Source organism: Bison bison, unplaced genomic scaffold (assembly GCF_000754665.1).
Source record: "Bison bison bison isolate TAMUID 2011002044 unplaced genomic scaffold, Bison_UMD1.0 scf7180017864452, whole genome shotgun sequence".
In the NCBI taxonomy this organism is placed as follows: Eukaryota; Metazoa; Chordata; class Mammalia; order Artiodactyla; family Bovidae; genus Bison; species Bison bison.
Window position 1 is genome coordinate 3,143,357 of NW_011495014.1, and position 21,850 is coordinate 3,165,206.

Here is a 21,850-nt window from a genome sequence, read left to right on the forward strand (position 1 = left end):
GAAATGGCAATCCACTCCAGTACTGTTGCCTGGAAAATCCCATGGACAGAGGAGCCTGGTAGGCTACAGTCCATGGGGCCTCAAAGAGTCGGACACGACTGAGCGACTTCACTTTCAGTGTGTATATTTCCATGCTGCTTTCCCCATTCATCTCACCCTCTCCTTCCCCCCTCCCCGTGTCCACAAGTCTGTTCTCTTACGTCTGCATCTCCATTGCTCCCCTGCAATAGGTTCACCAGTACCAGATTTCTAGATACCATATAAATACACAATATCCGTTTTTTCTCTTTCTGACTTACTTCACTCTGTAGGCTGTAGGTTCATCCACCTCATTAGAACTGAATCAAATGCATTTCTTTTTATGACTATTATTCCAGTATATATATGTACCACAGCTTCCATTGTATATATGTACCATTACTTTGCCAACAAAGTCCATCTAGTCAAAGTTATGGTTTTTCCAGTAGTCATGTATAGATGAGAAAGTTAGACTACAAAGAAAGCTGAGTGCCGAAGAATTAATGCTTTTGAACTGTGGTGTTGGAGAAGACTCTTGAGAGTCCCTTGAACAGCAAGGAGAGTCAACCAGCCCATCCTAAAGGAAATCAGTCCTGAATACTCATTGGAAGGACTGATGCTGAAGCTGAAACTCCAATACTTTGGCCACCTGATGTGAAGAACTGACTCACTGGAAAAGACCCTGATGCTGGGAAAGATTGAAGGTGGGAGGAGAAGGGGACGACAGAGGATGAGATGGTTGGATGGTATCACCGACTCAATGGACATGACTTTGAGTAAACTCTGGGAACTGGTGATAGACAAGGATGCCTGAAGTGCTGCAGTTCATAGGGGTCTCAAAGAGTCGGACTTGACTGAGCAACTGAACTGAACTGACTGACCACAGCTTCTTTATCCATTCATATGTTGATAGACATCTCGGTTGCTTCTATGTCCTAACTACTGTGAATAGTCCTGCATTGAACATTGTTTTTTAATTTACATTTTATGAATACATATGATGTGGAGGATCTTTTCATATGCTGCTTTGTCATCTGTTTGTGTTCTTTGATGAGGTATCTGTTGAGAGCTTTGACCTGTTTTGTTTTTTTATCAAGTTGTTTTCTTATTGTTGACTTTTGAGAATTTTTTGTGCATTGTGAATAACAGTCCTTTACCAGCTTCATTTTTGCAAAGGTTTTTCTCCTAATCTATGGCTTCTCTTCTCACTCTCTTGATGACGCCTTTCACAGAGCAGATATTTTTCATTTTAATGAAGTCTAGTTTATCAGTTCTCTTTTTCATGGATTGTGCCTTGACAGATTTCTGAAATCTGGGCAAAATCGCTGAGACAATGCAAAAGACAAATAAAATCATATCTCCCCAATTAGAAAGTAATTCCTTTGGCAATGGATTGTGTTTTATATAATTTTAATCCTCCGAAGCACCTAGTACAATGTTGTATACATAATAAGGGCTCAATAACTTTTTGAGTTTAGGTTGATTTGTATGGATATTAAAGTTAGAGTGTGCTGGTCTTAACTCTATTATGGGCAATCACTGATTGTATATTATCCAATTTCCTAGTTATAATATGAGTATATCTGTCCTATAGTGCTTATAGGAATCTTATGAGAATCTAAAAGCTGTTCAGAAGTTAAAAGGACTCAAAAACAAAAGGTAGTGATGGTGCAATTACTACCCTAACTCTGCTTAAATAAATACTTTTAAAATCAATTGAGTTATTAAACTTATGTGTCTTTGGAATAAAAACAACATATTAGTGGCATAGTTAGGGGAAAGTACCCTTATTTTAGCAATGAGTGCATGCCAGAATGAAGTAAAACTGTCATTTGAGTCTTTGTAATTCAGATCATGTTAATAACATGTCATTTATTGTTTGCTCACCATAGACAAAGCACTGTTTATAGGGCTTTACACATAGCATTATCTCATTCAGTCTTCACACCATGAGATAGATACTATTATTCTAATCTTACAAATAAGAAAATTGAACACAAAGAGTTTAAGTGACTTGCCAAGGTCATACAAGTAGTAAAGATTGATCCTGGCCTAGAATCCAGGAAGTGAGCTACAGTTTATATTTTGAACCATTACCTTAAATTTCCTTAACAATGTCTAAAAGTATACTATCTCTGGTATCTCTTTGAATTGAATAATACTGTTTACTGACAAACTAATAAGTGTTCACTATAGAGTTGGTATTGAATACCAAGCCCTTGTCACTTGGCACAGGTTAATGATATAGCCAGGAGAATCTGAATCTCCATCAGTCCTGGAGGGTCCTCTTCCTCCTTTGCTGGCCTATAATTTAGATTGATCTGCTTCTGCATATCACACTAATCTGTAGAGATCTGCTAATTACAGAGCTCTTATTCTCCCAAATTATGGGTACTCAAAGTTGTGCTTTAGGAATATACCTTTCTGCATTTAATCCCACCTGCAAGAATCCTCCAAATAATTAGGAAGCACTTCTGTGGTTGCATTGTTAGTTTATGAAGCCTTTGAGAATAGGGAAAACACCAACCATGTCTTACTCACCTTAAGTCCGCAGCATATACATAATGTTTATTAAATGAATGAATAAATGAGTAGTGAACAGTTCATTGATCCCAATGAACAAGTAGATCCCACTTGTCCTCCCAGTAATAAATATTTCCTTACCTTTTTGCTGATATTTCCTCATTTAATACTTTTATATTTATTATGCATGATATAAGTTGAAGAACACACGATCATTTTCAATCTGTTACATACTGCTGAATATCAGCAATTTAAATTTGTGCTACCACATAAAGGTCTACAGGGAATGCCTTATGTGGACAATAATCAGTTTTCAGATGTGTCTAAGAACAAGGATTAAGCTCATTTCATTTAACATAATATGCCCCACATTTATCCTAGTCTCTAGCATACAGTCAGTATCCAGTAAATGCATGTTAAATAAAAAAATAAGAATAGAAAGTCTTTGGTTAATCTTGAATCAAATGGATATATACCAAGACTTCTGCAAATATCCAAATTTATGAACACCATGATAACATAACTTTCCCCAATAGAAAAATAGCAGACAATATATCTGGAGATATTAAGAATCTACTGGAAGATAGGTATATATGCCTCCAGCTTTTTTGTGTAGACCATCTCTTTACCTCATGGTCTCTACAGCAGGATTACCTCCATCTTATTAGTTTGACATACTTTAAAGCAGAATTCAGAGTATGTGTTGTTTGTTCAGTCGTTGAGTCATGCCCAACTCCTTACGAGCCCATGGAAGGTAGCCTTCCAGGCTCCTCTTGTCCATGAAATTTTTCAAGCAAGAATACTGGAATGGGTTGCCATTTTCCTCCTCCTGGGGATCTTCCCACCCAGGGATTAAACCTGTCTCTTGCTTCTCCTGCTTTGGAAGGCAGATTCTTCACCACTAGCGCCACCTAGGAAGCCCAATTCAAAGTATATTAGAATGATGTTTCTTCACCTTAACCCCTGCATAAGGCAAATGTTTGACTAACAGAAGATTTCACAATTAATAAGAAAATTTTATATGTATTGATTATGAATAATCAACTGAACACTGTCATTACAACATAAATCTTGATGAAGAAATCATCTGAGTTTAGGGATGATAAGGAAATTAGTTATTTGATTTTTCTGTAGCTTCCCTATGGAAATTCTAAATCTCAGTACAGAATCTGTTCCTTTGATACTGTTGCTTTGCTGAAAGTTTTTAATAGAAGTCACTTTAATTTTTAATATGGTTAGTGTACACTAGAAATATTTACTAATGTACAATGTACACAATAAAATATTAATACTGATATTTTTGATGTTGAGCATCTCAACTATGTTTGATTTAAGCTATATATCTTAAATATATATGTTAATATGAATACATTTAATAACAGTAAAATTCTCACCTTTAAAATAGTATATGCCAGCTTTTAAATATTTTTTCAATATAAAAAATACATGTATTATACACATATTCCATATCCTTTTGACCCTTAAATTCCAGATTTATTTTTAAAATATTTTATCATATTATAAATTGAAATTCTATTACACCCTACAAATAAGCTCCCTGTAACAAACCAAGTCTAAAATAACAACATAAACATCCTAAGATGAGTCAGAGAACAATAACCAAAAAAAATGTGATCACTTACTCAAAGAAATATTGTAGAGAGTACTATTTGCTTTGCTTTGTTTTGCTTCACCCTCAAGGTCAAAATCGTTTGCTATAGTACAAAATATTTTTTAAAAAGCAAGAAATGTTGCATAAATCCACTGAGGAGGAAAAATGCTCTTCCCATCAGGATTGTAGTTATTAAGTGGTTATTGAATGCCCTTGTGTACAAGGCAAAGTGGATGCTTCAGATGCAATGTAGTTCTTTCATTCTCTCTGTTCACTTACTGTCATCCTGCCAAACATACGTGGACAATAAGTCAGTATAGAATTGAGCCATTGAGAGTTACATGTGAAAAAATATTTTTAAATGAACTAGCCCAATTGGAAATGAGTAAATTAAAGGTCAATTAATGGCTTCATAAACATAAAACTCAATGCTTAAAATAGACTATTAATCTCGAAGACCATGAGAACCAATTGCTTTATTATGTGAATGATGAATTTCAAAATAAAAGTGAACTTCAATGTAAGAACAAAAAAGGAAAAATTAATTGTTTTATTGGTTTTTAAATCAATACAAGTATTTATTTGAAAATTTTATTTTTGTTGTTATCCAACTTATTTAGTAGTTTATCTGAATTCGTATCTCATGTTTATCTGAATTAATATCTCAGGTCTAAAAATCTTTTCCTTCCCTTTTTGAGTAATAGTGTTTTTACTCCAACCAAATAAAGGATTCAGAACCATATTATCTTTGATTTCAACAATGATAAATATAAAAATACACTGAAAAAGTATAATGGTTATAAGAGTTTTAATACTATTCTTTTGGTCTGTGGTGAATCAAAGAAAAATAAGGATGTCAATCATTTGAATAATATAAATAGTAAAATGTTATAAATGTTTGTTATCTACAAAAACTATATGTACAGAGAATTCTTATTTTCAATGGCCCATGGTGTATTTATATAAATTAATAATGTACTGGGCTTCAAAGTAAGCCTCAATAAATTCAAATAAGCAGACATTGTAGGGTTACTATACCAATAAATTCAAGATAGAAGATGTCATATAGGGTTATTATCTAATCACAATGCAGTTAAACTAGAAATTAATAATAAAATAACAGAACAAATATAACCATTTGAGAATTTAAGAGTTTCCTCCCAAATAAATGTTGGTTTAAGTAGAAAATAAAATATGTAAATAACTGTTTAGAAAATAAGAACTTTTTCTCTCAAAAATCTATGAAATTGGACCAAACACCCTCTGAATATCTCACTGTTAACAAAGATGACCAAGAAAGGATGAAAGAACATGACATGGAACTTAATTTGAGAAATTAGAAATAGAACAACAAAGCAAAGGGTATATGAATAAAAAGAAATTAATGTAACAGATGATATTAGTGTAGTAGGTGGTTCTTAGGGAAAAAAATCAATAAAACATACAAACTTTAGTATTATCAGCAGGATCCTAAGATGATGCCAATGACTCAACAAGCTTGGGTTCAATTTATTAATGTTGTTATTTAATCTGTTTTTGTTTAATACATTTATTATTTATTTTTGAATTTCAAATTTACCTACTAATATTCTTTTTTTATCTCATCAATCAAAACCCTTGCTGCCTCCTCTGTATTGTCTAGGCATGCTTCTCAGCTTAGTCTCTTCTGTATCAGTTTTGTTTGTCTTTCTTTTCTTTTTCACACTAATTCTATTTATTTCCATTATGTACAAACTTAAAGAAAAAAACACTAAAATTTTTCTTGTGGTAGTATAGTTTATCTAGAGTAGATTAGCTTGTCTGAGTCCACTTGCCTGTGGTTGGTTTTTTCTAACATTCACATGTCACTTTATCTGATATCAGTATGATTTAAAGCTGGGGCAAGAATCCCTCACTAGTGTGAGAATCAGGGTCTATCAAAGGGGTCAGCCAGGGTGTGGCTTACCAGGCTTCTTTTGCAAAATGTTGTTTTAGGGACCTATTTAAACCATGTATGAATACTAAATTAAAAAATCTAATTTGTAATCATGTCCCATTCCTGAAATGCATACAAACTCCTTCTGGATCCCAAATATTAAACTGCTTAATTTTGAAAAATGATACATACTTACATTAAAATATCTCTTTGGGCCTCTTGTTCTAGCCTGGGTTCATTGTTTCAAGTTCTACATCATTGCTTATCATGGACTACATCTGTAATTCATCATCTATGATTCTAGTTTAGGTTTTTTCAGAAGACAAAGATTATAAAGAACTTTATAAAGCAACCTGAATTTAGCATCGTTCCAGAAATTTATACCCCATATATTACAATGGTGTGGTTAGTCATCCAAAGCCAGACATTCTATCTAGAGTGCGAAGTCGAGTGGACCTTAATAAGCACTGTTGTTGTTAATCAAACTAGTGGATGCGATGAAATTCCAGCAGAGCTATTCAGATCCCTAGAGGATGATGTCATCAAGGTTTTGCATTCATTATGTCAGCAAATCTGGAAGACCCAGCAGTGGCTACAGGACTGGAAAAAGTCAATCTTCATCATTCATCACCCATGCTAGTAAGGACATACTTAAAATCTTGCATGCTAGGTGTCAGCATTATGGGAACCAAGAACTTCCAGATGTCCAAGCTGGGTTTAAAAAAGGAAGAGGAACTAGAGATCAAACTGCCAGCATTTGCTGTATTATAGAGAAAGCAAAGAATTTCAGAAAAAACCTCTCTCTCTTTCATCAACTATGCTGAAGCCTTTGACTGTGTGGATCATGACAAACTGTGGAAAGCTCTTAGAGAGATGGGAATACCAGACCATCTTACTTGTCTTCTGAGAAACCTGTATTTGGGCCAAGAAGTAACAGTCAGAACCTTGTATAGAACAATTCATTGGTTTACAACCGAGAAAGGCGTACGACAGGGCAGCCTGCTGTTTCCTTTTGTTTAACGTATATGTTTGGCACATCAGAGAAATGCCAGGCTGCATGAGTTACAAGCTGGAATCAAGATAGACAGGAGAAACATCAACAACGTTAAATATGAGGATGATACCACTCTAATGGCATAAAGTGAAGAGGAACTAAAGAGACTCATGAGGAGTGTGAAGGAGGAGAGTGAAAAACTGGCTGAAGACTAAATATTAGAAAAACCAAGATCATGGGATCCACCCCCATTACTTCATGGGAAATAAAAGGGGAAAAGGTGGAAGTAGTAACAGATTTCCTCTTTCTTGGGCTCCAAAATCACTGCAGATGGTGACTACAGCCATGAAATCAGAAGATTATTGCTTCTTGGCAGGAAAGTGATGACAAAACTAGACATTGTATTGAAAAACAGAGACATTACTCTGCTGACAAAGATCCATATCGTTAGGTCTGCCCAGTGGTCATGTACGGTTGTGAGAGCTGGACTGTAAAGAAGGCAGAATGCCAAAGAATTGATGCTTTCACACTGTGGTGCTGGAGAAGACTCCTGAAAGTCCCGCGGACAGCAAGGAGGTCAAACCAGTCAATCTTAAGGGAAATCAACCCTAAATATTCACTGGAAAGACTGATGCTGAAGCTGAAACTCCAGTATTTTTGTCATCTGATGCGAACAGATGAGTCATTGGAAAAGTCCCTGATGCAGGGAAGGGTTGAGGGCAGAAGGTGAAGAGGGCATCAGAGGATGAGACAGCTGGATGGCATCACCAATGAACATGAACTTGGACAAACTCCAAGAGATGGTGAGGGACAGGGAGGCCTGATGCGCTGCAGTCCATGGGGTCATGAAGAGTCAGACGTGACTGGGCAACTGAATAACAACAGCATGCCCTTTTTAAAAATAACCTACCCACACCTAATTTTACAACAAGCTATGTTTTGATTTGTTTTTTAATTGGAAGAAAATTGCTTTACAATGTTGTTGGTTTCTGCCATACAACAATGTGAATCAGCCATAATTATATGTATATCCCTCCTTCTTGAATCTCCCTCCTTACCCCCATCCCACCACTCTAGGTCATCATAGAGCACCAGGTTGGGTTCTCTGTATTATATAGCAACTTCAACAAGCATTTCTTTATGTGTTTGTATATGTTTGAGGGATTTGCCTTTATTAATTTTATGCAGTGATTTCAATTTAGTTTCTATGAATACAGCAACTTTGTTTTCAAACTCACTTTGTCAAATTATGCAAGAGTAAATTCCATAATTATAATATATTAATTTACAATAGTACAGATTGATTTGAAAACAAACAGCTTATTTTTGATAAGCATAGAACTCACCAGGTGGAAGCAGAGATGTAGTACAGTATAGCCGACCTCCTGAGACAATAGCAATTACTGGTATCAGTCATTGTGTTTTACAGTGAAAATGCCAAGCATTGTTAGTTTGGTAAGTCAATTAGCATGGAGGTAGGCTAGATAAAAAGCAGTCTGTGTCCAAAGAGTTGTGCAGATAAAGTGGTGAGGATAGAGTAATTATTATTTGTCCAAAATGATGGGCAAAAACCACTATATTACTAAAAGCCAGAGAACATTAAAGAAGTTCACCGTGACTAAAGTACGGCTTCTGTGAAAGACAGATCTGGGAAATTTGGTTGGAAAGCCAATCTGGAGACAGAAACTTCATTTGGTAGTAACATCTGAAGCACAGGCACTCATTCATTCACCAAATATTTATTGGGCAACTAGCATAATTCAGGCCTTTGTGGTAAGGCTAGAATAAATGGTGACTGTATTATTTATAGCTGTCCAGAAAAGAAGTGACAAGGCTGAACAGAGCATTCCTAGGGATCAGGAAGATGAAACTGAGAGCAGAGTATTTCAAAGGTATAATTAAATTTGACTTCACTGTCATTATTTGAAATAAATAAGAGTAAGCAAGATGATTTTGAGTCTAGGTGCTGAAAGATATTTCAAACAGAATCAGGAACTTCGTTTACAAAGTACATTTAAGAGAGGAAAAAGAAGTCATGCCTTTAATTGAGATAGGTTGAGTTTCAGTGACACTAGACACACTTTTGCTTTCCTACCATGGTCCGAACAAACCATGGGATATACTTACATTGCTTAAATTGTGTTTGGAAATTAATTTATAAACATCTAAAAGATCACTTGTGTAAACCTGGGGACTTTCTAAGAGCACATCTTCCATTGTAATACTAATAATGGGCATTTTAATCATCTTTTATATCCTTTTACAATTTCTCCCAGATTGATTGCAAACTGTATGCATTAAAGGGGAAATATACCTTGAAGTGTAATAACTGGTAATATATTATAAACTTTGATTTTAAAACAAGAGTAGCTAATTTTTAAGAATATTCTTAAGAATGTTGTTGTTGAGTCACTCAGTTGTGTCCAGCTCTTTGCAATCCCATGGAACTGCAGCACGCCAGGCTTCCCTGTTCTTCACTAACTCCCAGTTTGCTCAAACTCATGTCCATTGAGTCAGTGATGCCATCCAACCAACTCATCCTCTGTGGCCCGCTTCTTCTCCTGCCCTCAATAATTCCCAGCATCAGAGTCTTTTCCAATCAATCAGCACTTTGCATCAGGTGGTCAGAGTATTGAAGCTTCAGCATCAGTCCTTCAAATGAATATTCAGGGTTAATTTTTTTTTAGGATTAACTAGTTTGATCTCCTTGCTGTCCAAAGGACTCTCAAGAGTCTTCTCCAACAGCACAGTTCAAAAGCATCAATCCTTCAGTGCTCAGCCTTCTTTATGGTTCAATTCTCACCTTTGTACATGACTACTGGAAAAACCATAGCTTTTACTAGACAGACATTTGTCTCCAGAGTGATGTCTCTGCTTTTTAATATACTTCCTAGATTTGCAATAGATTTTCTTCCAAGGAGCAAGTGTCTTTTAATTTCATGGCTGCAGTCACTGTCTGCAGTGATTTTTCTTGGAGCCCAAGACAATAAAGTCTGCCGAGGTCCAGCCCTGGCTGATCCAGGGTATTCGAAGGGGAGACCAAGTCGGCGACCTATTCAAATGGTAATTAGAGATATAAAGAGTAATAGAATGAGGATAGCTCAGTAGGAAAATTCAGTGGAGAAAAGAGGCTGAGTAGCTTGGTTTATGCGGAAAATCAATATAACCCGTGACACCAGGTTAGCTCTGACCACGGAGGCCGCAGGCGCCCTCTCGAATAGCGGAAGGTGCCCCACTTTAGACACCTTCTCAAGTGGGTCTTAGAAGCCCAGGCAAATAAATGGTCGCAGAGGACCTCCACGCTCCAGATGGAGACTTTAGCCAGAAGTTAAAGCAAAGAATGACATGGGGAGACCAAGCGTTGGTGAGCAAGACCCGTAGCTTTATTTTCAACAGGGGCTTTTATATCCTAAGTTACACATAGAGGATAATAGGAGATGCAAAGTCAGCAGTTTTTGATCCTTATCAAAAACCAGGGTTTCTTTCCTGCAAATTTATCATATACAAATGGTTTAGGTGATTTACATCATCTTCTGGCCAGAAGGCCTATTAACATTTTATGACTCTTGACAAGGACTTATCAACAAAGACTTATTTTCTCTAAGAGTAATTATTTTAAGGTTTGGCGCCATCTTCCGAAGATAAAATTGCATTCCTATAGGGCGGATGTGTAATGGGTTTACAACAAAGGAAAGAATTTATTACCTTAAGGGTCTAAAGTTACTAACACCAAGGCCACTACTTATTTTTTCTACATACCAACTATTAATTAATACATATTCAAGGATACAATTCAGGGGATGTGAAAACTTGGCAGCAAGCATTGGCTCATCAATGAAATCTTTTACTAGTTTTATTCTGACAGTTTCTAACTCTCTGAGAGGCTCTAAGCTATTTGAATATCTTAAGCTTCCCGTGCCTCTCGAGGCTGGGAGACTGTAAACAATCGTATGCATAGCTGTAGGAGTCCGGGTAAACTTGTCACTCGAGTTAGAGAGCCATCTGAGGGGTTTGGATTTAAACACTCCTAATTGCCCAGGAACTTTATTAATTGGAGCTGTAAGTTAACTCTTTGACAGACAGAGCAAGATGGTGGTGGGGGACAGCCCCCAGTAAAGTCAGAGGTGAGAGCACAAAGCAATAAAGTAGCCAGACTCTGGTTTTTGGGGGGAAGATGCTCGAGAATATCCGGGGAGACTCCCGAGGTTCGATCCCGCCTTTGCGTTTGCCGAGCCTCCTTCCTCATGACCTTTGTCACGAGCGGAATGTCTCTTGCCGGCTCCCGGCAAAAGTCTGTCACAGTTTCCATTGTTTCCCCATCTATTTGCCATGAATTGATGGGGGACCAGATGCCATTATCTTAGTTTTCTGAATGCTGAATTTTAAGCCAACTTTTTCACTCTTCTCTTTTACCTTCATCAAAAGGCTCTTTAGTTCCTCTTTGCTTTTTGCCGTAAGGGTGGTGTAATCTGCATATCTGAGATTATTGATACTTCTAGCAAGCTTGATTCCAGCTTGTGCTTCATTCAGCCCAGCATTTTGCATGATGTATTCTGCATAGAAGTTAAATAAGCAGGGTGACAATATTCAGCCTTGATATACTCCTTTTCCAATTTGGAACCAGTCAATTGTTCCATGTCCTGTTCTCAGTGTTGCTTCTTGACCTGCATACAGGTTTCTCAGGAGGAAGGTAAGGTGGTCTGGTATTCCTATCTCTTTCAGAATTTTCCACAGTTTGTTGTGATTCACATAGTTAAATGCTTTAGCATAGTCAGTGAAGCAGATGTTTTTCTGGAATTCCCTTGCTTTTCTATGATCTAACAAATGTTGGCAATTTGATCTCTGGTTCCTCTGCCTTTCCTAAATTCAGCTCGTACATCTGAAAGTTTTTGGTTCGTGTATTGTTAAATCCTAGCTTGAAGAATTTTGAGCAGTACTTTGCGAGCATGTGAGATGAGCACAATTGTATGGTAGTTTGAACACTCTTTAGCATTGCCCTTCTTTGGGATTGGAATGAAAACTGACCTTTTCTAGTTCTGTGGCCACTACTAAGTTTTCCAAATTTGCTGGCATATTAACTGCAGCACTTTCATAGCATCATCTTTTAGATTTTTAAAATAGCTCAGCTGGAATTCCATCACCTCCACTAGCTTTATTCATCATGATGCTTCCTCAGGCCCACTTAACTTCACACTCCAGGACGTCTGGCTCGAGGGGAATGATCATACGATTGTGATTATCTGGATCATTAAGACCTTTTTTCGTACATTTCTTCTGTGTCTTCTTGCCACCTCTTCTTAATATCTTCTGCCTCTATTATGTCCATACCATTCTGTCCTTTATTTTGCCCATCTTGAGAATAAAGATGAATATACTGGCAATAGCTCTCATCTGAAGAAAGTATGACCCAGTAAGACCTGGAGTAACTATACACTAAGAAAAAAAGTATCGATTTATTTTATCATCATCTAGGCAAGACACAGAATATTAAAAAGCAGAGACATCACTTTGCCAACAAAGGTCTATATAGTCAAAGCTATGGTTTTTCTAGTAGTCATGTATGAATATGAGAGATGGACCATAAAGAAGTCTGAGCTCTGAAGAATTGATGCTTTTTTAATTTGATGCTGAAGAAGACTCTTTGAGAGTCCCTTGAACTGCAAGGAGATCAAACCAGTCAATCCTAAAGGAAATCAACCCTGAATATTCATTGGAAAGACTGATGCTGAAGCTGAAGCTCCTATACTTTGGTCACCTGATGCTAAGAACTGACTCATTGGAAAAGACCCTGATGCTGGGAAAGGTTGAGGGTAGGAGGAGAAGGGGACGACAGAGGATGAGATGGTTGGATGGCATCACCAGCTCTATGGTTTGAACAAGCTCCGGGAGTTGGTGATGGACAGGGAAGCCTGGCATGCTGCAGTCCATGGGGTCACAGAGAGTCAGACATGACTGAGTGACTGAACAACACAGGCAGGACACAGCAGAGGAGGATATTTAGTGCGGCAATCAAGAGACATAAACAAATTTCTTTTATATTATTAGGTTCACATCTTTTCATCTTAGTATTCACAGTTGCTAATTAAAAAACTGAAGTCTGGGTGACCAATAATGATATTTACTAATGGATACAAAGTTTGTTATGGAGTCTGATATTTGGCACTATGTGTGAAGAACTATGATAAGCAAGAACAGGATTTGCCTAAAATTTTTAAAGACTTTTCAAGTAGTACTTGTAAAAAATTTCTCTGAGTTAAAGTAATATTATACCAAAATATTTTATTGTTGCTTGTACTTGTTACTATTATGCCATTTGCTTTCTAACAAGTGTATAATTCATTTGGAAGAATTACTATAAACAAAGATTAAACGGGAACTCATGTCTACAACTACCCAAAGGTTAGTTTTTTTGCATCTGATGAAATTATTTCCATGAAGATACTGACTGACTATATCATTGTAAAATTCCATTATTGGTTTACATTATGGATAGATGTTTTTGTTTTTGTGTCACTTCAAGATTGAATTGTAGATTCTCTTCAACTGTCAGACTCACCTTGGGATTTTTCCTATGGATTATTTTCACTTTTAAATGGGTAGAATTATAAGCATGTGAATATACTGTTTCTCTTATTTCAGAAACAGTGTAGTTGCACAGAAGGCAGGGCATGGACACTGGGCTCAGGAATAATTCAAATCTTGGTTTTCTCATTTACTGGTTATATGACATTAGACAAGTTACTTAACCTGTCTAAGCCTTAGTTTTATCATCTCTAAAACGATAGCAATTATACGAACTCCTCCTCCCTCAACCTTCCTTTTGGCTCTTTTCTAATTCATAAGACAGTGGTTTGCTTAGTACATGTTTTCAATAGCCATTTGTAACTTCAAAATATAGCAGTCTGATTTCATACTCTGCAGATTATGGTGAATGATTATTTTCTTATACCTTAATATATATACCGTATATAATCTTATATATCTTATATATAAGAATCTTAATATATCTTATATAATCTTATTACCATAGATTATTTTCTTATTTCCTCCTCTTATTCAATCACTCTTTTGCTCTAATCTTAAAAATCTCTTTGTTTCAAGGGGAATCTAAAATCAGTTCATAGTATTCTTGCTAGACTATTTCTTAGTGACCAAATTAAAGTGACTTACTTTTTATGTCCATCTCACGGTCAGAAGCTTAATGAAAGCAGTAGTTCATCTGAAGGTAGCACTGTAGACATTGGAGCACCTGCCGAGGAACAGCCTGTGGTGGAACCCGAGGAAACCCTTGAACCTGAAGCCTGTTTCACTGAAGGTAAAAAAATGACCTTCGTGTTAACCTTACATTTATAGAGTGCAGTTGTTTTTTATTTTCTTTTTTTAAAGCTGTTGATCATCCAAAATGGACAACTCAGAATAGAGTAGTACATTGTAGTCAATCTATTTTAATTACTTCTAATAAGCTAACATATGTAAAATCTCTCATTATATTTTGGTTATACCTACCATGTGTAAGGCACCATGAACATGGAGAAAAGATCATTTAATGTAGTCAGAATGAATGACTAATTTATAATTTTTCAGATAAAATGGTGATTTTGCAGGAAGTCAGCATCTTAAACATTAGTCAAAATTCTCATACACAACATTTGCTTTAAAAATAATTTTTATATTATTATCAAATGAATTGCAAGCATATTTTTTTTTCCATAAAAACAGCAGTTTCCAATACTTGGGGGGAACAGGAAATAAGCACTGCCCTATTCCTGATCCCTGCACAGTACCTAGTTGAGTCTGGTGCAGTATGGACAATAAATCCATATTTACTGCTTTGTTTTCTCCACGATTAGTATTTCCCATGGAAATAAGGGGCTGAATAGTTTTCACAATTTCACATTGCTAATGCACGTGTTCCTACTACCCTAGACTTACAGTTAGCCCAGCAAGATGGAGATGGCAAGAGTCATGAGAAAATGAATCCAGAACATGCCAAAGGGTATCACTGAAGCAGGAGAAGTTATTTATCTGCTCCTGTTTGAACATTATATTTGCAGGCTGTGTGCAAAGATTCAAATGTTGTCAAATCAGTGTGGAAGAAGGGAGAGGAAAACAGTGGTGGAATCTGAGAAGAACGTGTTTCCGAATAGTTGAACATAACTGGTTTGAGACCTTCATTGTTTTCATGATTCTCCTTAGTAGTGGTGCACTGGTGAGTGAATATTAAGCAAAAGTGCCATAATCCTAAGTTTTAGAATCACCTAATACTGATGACTTATTAATCCTTTCTGTTTCATTCTTTTACTATCCAATGGAGCTATTTCCATTTCCATGGAATCAGCTGTTAATCTCTGTTTGATAACCCCAGAACTGTTATCTCTATTTATGACTTCTTCCTTAAACATGCGTACATCACTATGTCCATCCATCCACCCACCCATCCACTCATATCTTTCTACCTATCTCCAGGGCACTTTTAGTAACACCACTTCATATCTTCCAGACTATAGACAATGTATAACTATGCAGCTCTGCATTTATTTTATTATGTACACACACATTTCTAATTAACTAGTTATTAATTTTCATTTATTATTAAGTAACCCGGAAAATTTGTCTCTCTAATTTATTCATGATAACCAAAGGACATGAGTATTTAATTACTCATGTTTTAACAACAAAGTAAGCATGATAATACAGAGTAGTTAAAGAAAGTCCTGTGGTTGGTATATATATTAATATAATTTCTATGGTCTGATGAATTTTGTTTATGAGTTATATTATTATTAACTCCTTATGGACAGTTGATAAGTCCTTAGGGACCACTTCTCTGTCCCTTTTGAAATGCATCCAGTGTTCTCTTGTTACTCCAAAACCAGTGAATATTGGTAACAATAAATACTGGGCAGTGTGCCTAAGTAATCATTTAAGCATTGGTTTCTCTCTATATAAAGGTGTTCATTTCATCAGAATCAATTTCTATTTATATAAAAATCATGTACAAAAATGTAAAGTATAGCACATAGACAGCACTTGAAGAAAATGCTAACACAAATAGACTACTTAAGCCATAAAATAGATGTAAACAGACAGACAGAGATGGAAAGATGATACAGTACTTAACTGACACACAATAACTTAGGTTTATTTAACTTAAAAATGTATAATTCTAGCACAGGCCTATATTTTTCTGCATATTTCTCTGATGAAATAAATTTTATCTACATGCTACTTTAGATAGGAAATAGTTTTTTTCACCATTTAAATGAATATAGACTTAGATATAAAGTATCATTGAGGTTCATATTAGAAGAAGAACACATATTATAGTCTAAATGAGAAGGAATTTCATCCTACCATCTTTGTTACACCATATCTTTGCTGATAAACATAAACTGTCAACAAAACGAAGGGGACAAATGAACTCAACTGTATAGTAAAATTAGGTGATGTATTGATCAATTATAATTTCTGCTTTATGAAAAATATAAGCCTTTTTATTTCTTCAACCTCCTTTCTGTGGAAAAAATAAAGAGGCTAACAGGAGGAGGCAAAAGATATGAAACAAAGAGAATAAATAACTTCAAGTTGGGATACCAGCATCAAGACGTGACATCAAGAACTATTTCCTGAACAAGTCACTTTAATTCCTTAGACTTAGGCTTTTATTTCTTCCTTTTAGTTAGATCAATAGAGAGCATAACTTTTCTCCTTATTCATTAAAAGATCTTTGAAAGAAAGAAAAAAAAAACATCAATAGCTACTTTTCCTCTACCCTCCTATTCCAATGAAATGTCATTTTATGTATATGAAAATCAGGAAAAACTATGTAATCAGGGAAAATAGCCTATAATAGCTGTAGCATAAAAGTTTCAGAAAACTAAAATGTGTAACTTTTCTTTATAGGCATTTGAGGATATATATATTGACCAGCGAAAGACAATCAAAACAATGTTGGAATATGCTGACAAGGTTTTCACTTACATTTTCATTCTGGAAATGCTTCTAAAATGGGTGGCATATGGCTATCAAACATATTTCACCAATGCCTGGTGTTGGCTAGACTTCTTAATTGTTGATGTAAGTATCCCCCATGTTTTTGTCTTTCATTCAAGGTAATTTGTCTTATTTATAAACTAATTCCAAAACACTGAATCTTTGATCACTCTGTTATGTTGACAGGATATGCTACTTAATAGACACTAAACTAATTCACTGAATAATAGTGTAGTTTTTGTAATAAATAAGCTAATTTAGTACTGATTTAGCATTGGGAGGATGGGATTTATGGTGGTTATCTAAGATAAAAAGCTGGGGGAAAAACATCAGAAGTTTGTAGAGAGAATGGTGAAATAGGATATGATGTTTAAGTTACTTTTATTAATATTATGATTCAAACAGAGTTGAGTTTGAATCCCAGCCCCACCATTGATTTTGTGTGCCACTAAGTTACTTGGCTCCTGACACTATAAAGTGATCATATTAGTACATAAGAGTTAGAGGCACTCAGTACACAAACAAGCCAGTGATGATGGTGGAAGCTACCGTCAATTTTTAAAAAATTCTTTTTGATTTTCATAAAGGATATTTTTAAAGAGTAGATTATATAGCTTGTAACTAAATTATAGAAAGTAAGATGTATGGGGAATAGTGCAAAAACTCTACTTCATGCAGTGATGGGACTTACTCTAGAATATAACTAGATTTACGGCAAGCCCATAATATACCAACAGCCCTTCACAGAGTTGGTGTATTCAACAATTAATACTTCATCAGCCCAAAGCAAGTAGCTGTCTTTGAGATTTATTAAAGGCAAACATCATGCTTTATGTTTGGCATATTTTCAGCTTTAAAAATGTATTTTCAAAATACCACAAACTTCATAGGCATTTTATTCTCCTAAAATGATAATCCAGCAGAACTACTCAATTTTCTTATGGAAAGTATTTGTAGAACTAAGAGCCATGCAATATCTCTTTAATTCTGTTGAACAGAGGCAAATCCAGAGCTATTTGAAAAGCTTAATGTTACTATGAAATGAGTAAATTAGGGGAAAAAACCTCAAAAGAGTGATAAGTCGCTCATATTCTACATACATAAGTAGCTCATACAACTCAACATCAAAAAGCAAACATCCCAATTAGAAAATGGGCAGAAGAAGTGAATAGACATTTTTCCGAAGAGGAAATCCATATGGGCAATAGGAACATGAAAAGATGCTCAGTATCACTAATCATCAGGGAAATGAAGATCCAAACCACAACGAGATATGACCTCACATCTGTCAGGCTATCATCAAAAGGGCCACAAATAAAAAATGTGGAGAAAAGGGAACAACTTTACACTGTTGGTGGGAATGTAAATTGGTGCAGTCACTGTAGCAAACAGAATGGAGGTTCTGCAAAAAACTAAAAACAGAACTACCATATGACCCAGCAATTCCACTCCTGGGTATAGATCTGGAGAAAATGAAAACATTAATTTAAAAAGGTACGTGCACCCCAATGTTCATAGCAGTATTATTTTTAATCACCAAGATGTGGAGGCAGCTTAAGTATCCATCAAGAGATGAATTGATAAAGAAGGTTTATAATACGGCTAAATAGAATACTGCTACTGCTAAGTCGCTTCAGTCGTGTCCAACTCTGTGCGACCCCATAGACGGCAGCCCACCAGGCTCCCCCATCCCTGGGATTCTCCAGGCAAGAACACTGGAGTGGGTTGCCATTTCCTTCTCCAATGCATGAAAGTGAAAAGTCAAAGTGAAGTCGTTCAGTCGTGTCCGACTCCTAGCGACCCCATGGACTGCAGCCCACCAGGCTCCTCCGTCCACGGGATTTGCCAGGCAAGAGTACTGGAGTGGGGTGCCATTGCCTTCTCCCAAATAGTATAGTACTCAGCCATAAAAAAGAATGAGATTTTTGCTATATGTAACAATGTGAATAGACCTGGAATTTATTATGCTTAGTGAAATAAGTTAGACAAGTGCTGTATGTTATCACTTAAATGTGAAATCTACAAAATAAAGCAAACTAGTGAATATAACAAAATAGAAACAGATGTCACAGCTGTAGAGAACAAATTAGTGGTTACCAGAGAGGAGAGAGAATGGGGGAGGGGTGAGATGGGGTAGAGGATAAAGAGTACAAACCACTATGTATAAAGTAAGTCACTCACAAGGATATATTGTATAGCACAGGGATGTAGCCTATACTTATAATAACTTTAAATGGAATATAATCTATAAAGATTTTGAGCTACTATGTTGTAAACTTGAAACTAATAGAATACTGAAATCAACTATACTTCAATTAAAAAAAGAAACCTCAAATGAATAATTGCTTCAGCATTTCACAAAAAGAAAAAAGTTTCTGCTATTGATATTTCAAACACTAGAAGTTATTTCATATTTGAACTCCTCAAAAACTTTCAAATTAGGCTTTAAATCTAAATGTAATTTAAACTTTTTGAAAATTTCTAAGCTTTATTTTTCTTTATTATACTTATTACATGTCTGAACTTTTTAGTGGAAGAATAATGATTTTGTTATTGTAAGTTGGTTTTTAATAGCCATTTCCAAAATAGTTTAGGAAAATAATTCTATAGAGAATTTTGTAGTTTTGCAACAATAATACTTTCATTTTTCAAGGTTCTATTTTAATTATTTATTAAGGATCAGTGTATCACTCTAAAAAAAAGACAAAAGGAATTATACCACATTTCAAGTAAAGTAAAAAGTGCCAACTTAATACACTAAAATATAGATAATTTTGCAAAAATAGTGTTTAGTTTATTTGAAACGATCCAATATTCTATTCTCAAACCAAAGAAATTCTATTTGGATACAGAGTTTTGGTCTTTGTTTAAAGAATTAGACACCTAAAATTTTATTTCTTAGTTATTGCATATTTCAGGCAACTGAAATTTAGTTTATTTAATAAATATTGACTAGCCATTTGGGGTCAAGTACCATGACAGGAGGCTCTAAATTAGTATTAAAAATTTGAGTAAATTTCATGATTAAATTACTTTTAAGTTACATTATTTATATAGAAATAAACTTCAGGCAAGTGAAAACAAAGTATTAGCAAGACACCAAAAAAATCAATGTCAAAAAATCAACCTCAAAACAATGTGACTTAGTGCATTAATTTCTGAGGGTATCAATTATCATTAATTGAAAATACCAACCAACACAGGATAGAGATTGCTTGCCTTTTCTGATACAATCTAAGTTTTTACATTTTATTACTGGGCTTCCCTGGTGGCTCAGAGGGTAAGCATCTACCTGTAATGCAGAAGACCTGGGTTCAATCCCTGGGTCAGGAAGATCCTGGAGAAGGAAATGGCAACCCACTCCAGTACTCTTGCCTGGAAAATCCCATGGACAGAGAAGCCTGGTAGACTACAATCCATGGGATTGTAAAGAGTCAGACACGACTGAGTGATTGCTTACCTTTTCTGATACCATCGCAGTTTTTACATTTTATTACTAGCCATTGGCAAATCTCTAAATTCAGCAGCAACTTAATAAAGGAAGGATGATCAATGACATTTTCTTGTACCTGGCTTTCTTCCTTTTGAAAATCAGTTTTTATTTAGGTTTTCTAACTACTTGAGGGATTAATAAATCACATGACATTTATTGTTTTTTATTTAACTAGCTTTAAATAACATCATGAAAGCTACTTTCTTTGTATCAAACTAAAAATATTTCCTTAAAATTTTAAGTGGTTTACTAAAAACATGTAAGCATTTATCTTCTGAATAATTATAAATAAAAACTGTTAATTGTTACAACATTTCAATTCAACTATGTGTGGAAGTGTTAGTCACTCACTCTTTTCTGACTCTTTGTAATCATGGACTATAGCCTGCCAGGCTCCTCTGTCCACGGAATTCTCCAGGCAATACTGGAGTGGGTAGCTATTCCAGTCTCCAGGGGATCTTCCCAACCCAGGGCTAGAACCCAGGTCTCCTTCATTACAGGTAGATTCTTTGCCATCTGAGCTACCATACTTCAATAAAATAAAATTGTAATAAATTATAATTGTGTTATATAATACTACATATTGAATGGCAATAATTCTATCTTTATTCATTTATTTTTGTATGCTTTCAGGTTTCATTGGTCAGTTTAACAGCAAATGCCTTGGGTTACTCAGAACTTGGTGCCATCAAATCTCTCAGGACACTAAGAGCTCTGAGACCTCTAAGAGCCTTATCACGATTTGAAGGGATGAGGGTAAGAACCATGAAAGAACATGAAGTATTGTATATAGCCAAAATTAAACTAAATTTTAAAAAAGGAAAACTCATGCATGCAAAAGGAATGGCAAATCCTTGCAAAATTGCTACTTTATCTTTTTATCTGTTGCATATTTACTTCTAGGTGATATGCAAGAGAACTTAGGCCTCCTTTGAAATGATATAATATCATTTATCTGCTGTGCTCATTTATCAAAATGACTTTATTTCTTAATCCATTTTGGGAGTTTCCTTGCAAACCTGTACACAAAAAAGCAGATGCAATATTAAAGTACTATGTGTCATGATGATGATGATAATAATCAACTAAAATAAATCCTACATCATGTGGTTCTCATTTGTGAGGGTCTAAACTGTGTTTAATGAGTTTTACTGAAAATAATATGAATCATGCCTAAATATAAAAGAAAACAATTTAAGTTGTCAAAATTTTGTCTGTACAATGCCAAAGTTAGCCTTATTTAAATGTTCAAGGGTAGATATTAAAAGTTAACTGAATTTCAAAGTTTTCAAAAAGTTATAT

General features: G+C 35.3%; 1 protein-coding gene across 1 annotated transcript in view; it reads left to right on the forward strand.

Moving 5' to 3' along the window:
• Positions 1 to 21,850, forward strand: part of SCN1A (sodium channel, voltage-gated, type I, alpha subunit) — a 155,668-nt gene that overhangs the window by 115,598 nt on the left and 18,220 nt on the right. The window contains exons 18-21 of the mRNA XM_010858942.1: positions 14,257 to 14,377; positions 15,117 to 15,271; positions 16,966 to 17,139; positions 21,182 to 21,304. Coding sequence (XP_010857244.1) covers positions 14,257 to 14,377; positions 15,117 to 15,271; positions 16,966 to 17,139; positions 21,182 to 21,304 — 573 coding nt within the window. The remainder of the gene's footprint in view (positions 1 to 14,256; positions 14,378 to 15,116; positions 15,272 to 16,965; positions 17,140 to 21,181; positions 21,305 to 21,850) is intronic.